The 6,625-nt window shown below is 37.3% G+C and overlaps 1 protein-coding gene across 1 annotated transcript; it reads left to right on the top strand.

The window, feature by feature from the left end:
• The first annotated feature begins 1,597 nt into the window (after positions 1–1,597).
• On the top strand, positions 1,598–4,511 carry LOC143577924 (homeobox-leucine zipper protein HAT5-like). The gene is made up of 4 exons (XM_077061635.1): positions 1,598–1,737; positions 2,171–2,304; positions 2,448–2,687; positions 4,115–4,511. Exons 1-4 carry the CDS (start codon positions 1,659–1,661, stop codon positions 4,475–4,477), a joined length of 816 nt encoding a protein of 271 aa, XP_076917750.1. The 5' UTR covers positions 1,598–1,658; the 3' UTR covers positions 4,478–4,511.
• The last annotated feature ends 2,114 nt before the right edge of the window (positions 4,512–6,625 follow it).

Genomic DNA, 6,625 nt, shown 5'->3' with positions numbered 1-6,625 from the left:
CGGAGTATTATTTTAATGGTATGGAAACACGTATTTTTAAAGGACAATATAGTATAAGACATTAACACCCCTTGTATTTTTAAATGTACAAGTACCATCCTTTCAATTATAACATTGCACAATATGAACTTGGTTAAGGTAAAGTGAGTTATTAATTTCTTTTTTAAACTAAGTCAACTCAAAATTTGACACATCATTAAGTAGTTTTACAATACATTTAGTACACAACCTATTCGCGCTCTAGTTCCACCTGTATAACTTACTTTATTGACAAAAATGGATATTAACAATCAAATTATTACCAGATGATAGATAATAATTCATCTTGTCAATTTAACTAGAAACGGTTCTAGTTTCATTTTTGTTGTAAAAAGCAATTTCACTCATATAACAATTATAAAGTTACACTCAATTTCACTCACAAGAAAGGTAAGTTTCCCCTATTTTGTTCATAATCATCCATATTGGTGAAAGTGAGAGTAAACTAGATGTAATCTACGATCATTACCATTGTGGAATTGTCTTTGCAACGGAAGTGAAAGTTTTGAGTGTTACATTGATTAAATACCAGTGTGCAGTAACAGTGTAATACCATCAACAAATAAGTAATAATCTAAATGGTTAAAACCCGATTTTCAAAACTTTATGTATAATGCAACCTCCAATTAGATAGTGAAGGTGTATGGGTTGATAATTAAGAATTGTAATCATAAATCATCCATCTTCTATTGATCAATTGCAACATAAACATGAATTTAAGATCATACACTACAAATATAGTTGAAAACTTCATGTTAATCAAAACATATGAAAAAAGAAGTAATAATGTTAGGCCCTATTTTGTAACGTAATCTTTTGTATTATCTATTTTCATTCACGTTGTATTTGCTAGTTTTTAGTTTATGTTGTAACAATGTCTGGGCCTTCTTAGGCCATGTACATAAAGCCCTTTAAGGACCCATGTAATGAAGAAAGCATGGGATGGTTTGTACTATATATAATGCAACAATACCCATGCGTAACAACATTTTGAGAAAACTCTATTAGAAATAACCAAACACAAACAAATCCGAGATCTTGGTTCCTCTTGATTGATTTTCGCTAGCTTAAAAGTAAATTAATCCAAGAATATTGTTGTTCGATCCCGTCTCTAAGACCTACAAATTATACGTGTCAGCATCATACAAAACAAATACACCAATTGCAAGTTCTCAAAGTATAGGGGTAGATAATGCAACCTAGAGTAAAACTAGTGGAGCATAAGGCGAACAATTTGTATAAATTGCAGGGTCCTCTCGTCCATCAACTCTGGTTGCACAACTGAGCTAAATAAATCGATCAGCCCCTCGCCGCCGGGATAGGCATCTCCGGTCATAACTCACAAAATTCAAATCAGATTCACTGGTCAAGTGTTGACTCAAAGCAACTGGAACGTGGGTGGCTCGAATGATGGGATTTTGTATATGTCCGTTAGAGTCTCCGGCGAGATTGCTGTGGAGTACTAGCTTCTTCCGCCATAAGATCATGATTTTCTAAGACTTCTTCCGTCTACGATCACATATATATTCGTTCACATATAATTAATATTACGTAGAACTAGGGTTCTTAATCATTCACAATATTAATCATAGTAACATATTATTTGAAGCTTATTTGTTATGGAATCTAGTCGTCTTTTCTTCGGCTCCAATAGCCGCAACATGTTATTCCTCGGGAATGGAGACGACTATTTTCGAGGTAACTTACTTTTTAAACGGCAAATGTTACCTCTGTTTACGACGATCTAGATCTGTTTACTAGTTTTTTGTTTTTTGTTTTTTACGGTTAAATTATATACATACACACGGCAAAGTTACCTCTATTTACGACGATCCAGATTTGTTTACTAGTTATTAGTTTTTTGTTTTTTTACGAATAATTATATATACACGGTTGGAACCGAGACAAAAGATAAGAACCTCTACCAAGTGAGCTGGTTAACCAACACTGGCGGCTAATAGTTAGTTAGTCTTGCAATTAATTGATAGTTGAGTGTAATTTGATATAGAATTCATTAAAGATGTGGTCTAGTTTCTTTTGTTGATTATTAAATGGTATTTTATAATACAGTTGTCGTTCTAAAAAAGATGTATCGTATATATATATATATCAATAACTCAATATGAAACAGGAACGAAATTAGGGTTTAATATGGAAGAATCTTCGAAGAAGAGGCCATTTTTGAGCTCGCTAGACAACATGATGGAAGAAGAATATTACGACGAACAATTGACGGAAAAGAAACGGCGTCTTAGTCCTGAACAGGTTTAATTTACTCTTAAGCATTCGATTCTCGAATATATCATGACATTGACACGGAATAATATAAAAAGTAATAGATGAGATATGGATCTAATAAGAATAATAATGTATTGGTTTGATTGAATGAATGTAACCATTAATTTAAGGTGCGGATGCTGGAGAGGAGTTTTGAGGAGGAGAACAAACTGGAGCCCGAGAGGAAGACCGAGCTGGCGAAGAAGCTCGGCCTGCAGCCAAGACAGGTGGCTGTGTGGTTCCAGAACCGACGTGCACGGTGGAAGACCAAGACACTTGAAAGAGATTACGATCGCCTGAAATCTTCTTATGATATGCTCACATCAGATTTTGACAACATAGTCAAGGAAAATGAAAAGCTTAAAGCTGAGGTACAATTTATTATTCATCATCCTGATTCATACAATCAAACACATGTATATGATCTATCTTGTTATCTACAATTTTTTTAGTTTGCTGATGAATAACACACATGCAAAGTCTTGAAACATGTTAGTCTTGATTCTTGAGATATATGTGACACTAGTGTATTAAAGCATATACTTAAAAAAAATAAAAACAATAAAAGGTTATATATATGATTGTGTTATATGAGAAAATGATCACAAGTCAACAAGTCAACAATTTGTGGGGGAGAATAAAGAACATAAAACAGCTGTTATTAACTGCTACACGTATAGTTGTCGGGGTCCATTGCTTAGCTACAATATTCCATTTTACCTACAAAAAAGTTGAAATGTCTCGCTCACCGCTTTCACTATATCATATTATCACTAGCTAGGAATGTTAAAATAGGATTGAGAAAAAAGCTCCTTATGGATTGGCTTAATTTGTAAACCAGCCAAACTTGAGACATTGTTGACTGGTTTGTTTGGCTTAGCTGTTTGTCTTGCTCGTTTGATTCACTAAAATAACCAACTTTTAAAATTTATAGCCCGTATAAACAAAACATTTAATCTAACCGAGTCAAACAGACTTGAACTATGACAAACCAAGCTAAAGCTGAGCCGAGCATGAGCCGGCCTGACTTGGCTCGTGAACTTCCCATATCTAGCTAGCTAGATCTTATATTCATCTTCTAGCGTTCTTTTTATTATTAGTTAAAAAGTTAAATTTTTTAAAAAGATATAGGATCATAAAAATGATTGTGACTAGCTAGCTATTATGGGTTAAATTGGTTAAACCGAAAAAGATTGGTAAACTGAAAATTTTTTAAAATTGGCTGAGTGACCCTAAACACTAATAAGAGTAGCGTGAGTAAAAACTTCATTAAATTATTAACGATGGGTTTTTACCGACGGATCATCTAAAGTCACTTAACTGGCTGATCACTGACAAAATATTTCCAAAGGATTACCGATAACCACATCACTAACGGATTCCGTTGATAAATTTTGGTCGATATAATTTTGTTTTGAAGTAGTGAAAGTTGCTTATTATACTTATTTGTTCATTTAAGTTTTTAAAGTGGATAAGTAAAAGATTCTATCACATCAAGAGCATGTTCGGGATTGAGTTTAAAAACTATTTATTGGTTTATTGGCTTTTTCAAAAAACCAAGATTTTGACTTTTAGAAAACTTCTTTTTAACCATTTCAAAAGGCTAAAATAAAAGGATTTTTTAGATTGTCAAACACTTTTTAACTTATTGGCCTTTTGAAAACACCAATAAGCCAATAAGTTTTTTTTAAACTCAATCCCAAACATGCTCCAACTCGACTAGTTACAAATCCACATAAAACATTACATGCTGGCCACCTCTAACTACTATAATATCCTTGCCCGTATTAATTAACAGGTGCTTTCACTGACCGAGAAGATACGGTCAAAGGAGGTCCTTGAAAATCAAACTGCTGGTGGCTCAACCGCGGTAGAAGCTGAAGACGTTCTACCCCCACCAGGCCAAGTTAAAGTAGAGGACCACTTTAGTACTGGTAGTGGTGGCAGCGCGGTGGTTGATGATCACGATGGCCCACAACTTGTGGACAGTGGTGATTCATATTTCCCAGATGATGACTATCCTCATGAATATGCAGCACATGTGGATCAGTCGGAAGAAGATGATGGCAGTGATAATGGGCTTTATCCGTTTGCAACCACGGGTGACCACCATCGCGAGGACGCAGACGTGCTAGGCTTGTGGATTTGGCCTCAGACATAAATACATATAGTAATATGTTATGTGCAAGTATTTGTAGTATTGGTGTTTCTATTTAAAGTTATCAAGTCTACTTTGGAACTTGCAAGTAGACAACAAAAGAGTAGAACAATGATGCTGTGATCAGTTGTTGGAAATGTGTTGTACTACGTATGAATATGATGCAATAAATAAGTTTAGCAAGTTTCAGTTTTTGAATAATTAGCATGTATGAAGCCAACATAAAATTCGAGTTAATTTATTTTTATTGACCGATATCTTCAGTTACAAGTTAGTTACAATTTATGGAATATATTTTGTATAGCGTTTATCTCTTTAGGAGATTGTGATATGATTGTATTTCCTTTGTTTGTAAATCCCTATTTAAAGGGTTATGGTGAATGATCAAAATCACATAGAGTTACGACTTACGATTCTTAACAAACTATCATGGTGTCACAACCAATTTTTTCTCTCTTCCCTTGACCTAGCCGCCGACTCTCCCTCCTTCTTCTACCTGCGAACAGCACTACCCATCACCACAATCCTGCATCATGATTGATCCGAAGAATAATAACGCTTCCTCCTCCGCCTCCGATCCTAAAGCTATGGCTTTACATCCCGCATACTCCGTGACCAACATAAACTCCAAGATCCGTACGTACCCTTGATGGATCTACACTTACCTACTCACAATGGACCAAACTTTTCACCCTTCATGCTATTGCTTATAAGGTCCTTGAACATATCGATGGAACCGAACCCCTGGCCGATGATAGTCCAGATCATGGTTCTTGGAAAGAAATCGATGCATTGGTTCTCCAATGGATTTATAGCATGCTCTCTAAGGAATATTTAGATCGAGTTCTTGAGCTTCAAACTACCGCTCGGGATGTTTGGCTCTAGTTGGAAAATATTTTTCTCAACAACAAAAGTGCACGAGCAGGCATATTAAATCAACAATTTTCCAACCTCACCCTTAACTCGTGCACATCTCTTGCCGACTATTGCCAGAAGCTCAAGGAAATCGCCAGTCATCTAGGCGATGTTGGCCAGCCGGTTCTCGAATCACGGCTTGTTACACAGTTTGTTCAAGGTTTGCCACCGGAATACGCGGTGGCGGGTGCTCTTATCCGTCAACTTTCTCCTACTTGGGATAATGCATGCACCATGCTCCATCATGTGGAGATGAGGATCAAAAATCAAACCCACTTAGGTAACTCCTCCACTGTATTAACGGCAACTACCGAAATACCAGACATGCGGGGCAATCTTTTTCAACTCAAAAGCGAGGTAGCCACGGCATCCGTGGAAATCAAGGTAGAGGTGGTCGGGGAGGCTGTGGTCGGGCGGTCGATATTATCAACAACATGGGTCACAAAACTGGCAGCCAAATTGAAGTGTACCTCCTTCTCCGTACCCGGTTCAATCCAACTCCCCATACCCTACCAAAAATCGCCAAGGCAGATACAATCCGTCCCTTTGGCCCCTATCGAGCCAAAAGCCACCGACTCCTTACAAACTAGCCCCCCAACCCATTACACAAATTATCAACCACCATACAATCCCCCGCCCACTGCTCCAGCCCAAATACCACAACCTGGCCCACCTCCCTTCGCTGGGGTACTTCGATTACTCGCTCTCGGACTTGGCTCAAACTATGCAACATGTTAATTTGAATCAACAAGATCCTTGGCATATGGACTCCGGGGCATCCACCCATCTCACGTTGGACCCAGGTAAAATTTCCACTTACTCGTCATATTTTCCTGTCAAGTCTATTTTTGTTGGTAATGGCAACGCAATACCAATACAAGGATCCGGCCACACGACCTACACCGTCCCCAACCGGACTTACCGTTCAAAGAATATCCTTTACGCCCCCCACATTATTAAAAACTTACTTTATGTTCGTAAATTTAATATTGATAACCAAACTTCCACTGAATTTGACCCTTATGGTTTTACTGTGAAGGATTACAAGACTGGGGCACACTTTCCTGCCACAATAGCACGGGGGACCTTTACCCATTCACTCAACTGGTGAATCCATCAGCCTTTGTTGCCACCACCACGGACCAATGGCATCGCCGACTCGGTCATCCTGGAGATACTATCTTAAATTTATTGCGTTCTCGTTTTTCCATTTATTGTAATAAACCTACGGGTTCA

The sequence above is a fragment of the Bidens hawaiensis genome, unplaced genomic scaffold (genome assembly GCF_021521415.1).
Source record: "Bidens hawaiensis isolate Kalapana, Puna unplaced genomic scaffold, B.hawaiensis_p1.1 tig00028938_1, whole genome shotgun sequence".
NCBI classification, from domain to species: domain Eukaryota; kingdom Viridiplantae; phylum Streptophyta; class Magnoliopsida; order Asterales; family Asteraceae; genus Bidens; species Bidens hawaiensis.
This window is presented reverse-complemented; position numbering and strand designations above follow the sequence as displayed.

What these genes read in the sequence shown, in the direction of transcription:
- LOC143577924 (XM_077061635.1), top strand. Translation starts at nt 1,659, where the DNA reads ATGGAATCTAGTCGTCTTTTCTTCGGCTCCAATAGCCGCAACATGTTA. An exon ending in TGGAGACGACTATTTTCGAG is followed by an intron (nt 1,738 to 2,170) that starts GTAACTTACTTT and finishes AATATGAAACAG; the next exon opens with GAACGAAATTAGGGTTTAAT. An exon ending in ATGAAAAGCTTAAAGCTGAG is followed by an intron (nt 2,688 to 4,114) that starts GTACAATTTATT and finishes ATTAATTAACAG; the next exon opens with GTGCTTTCACTGACCGAGAA.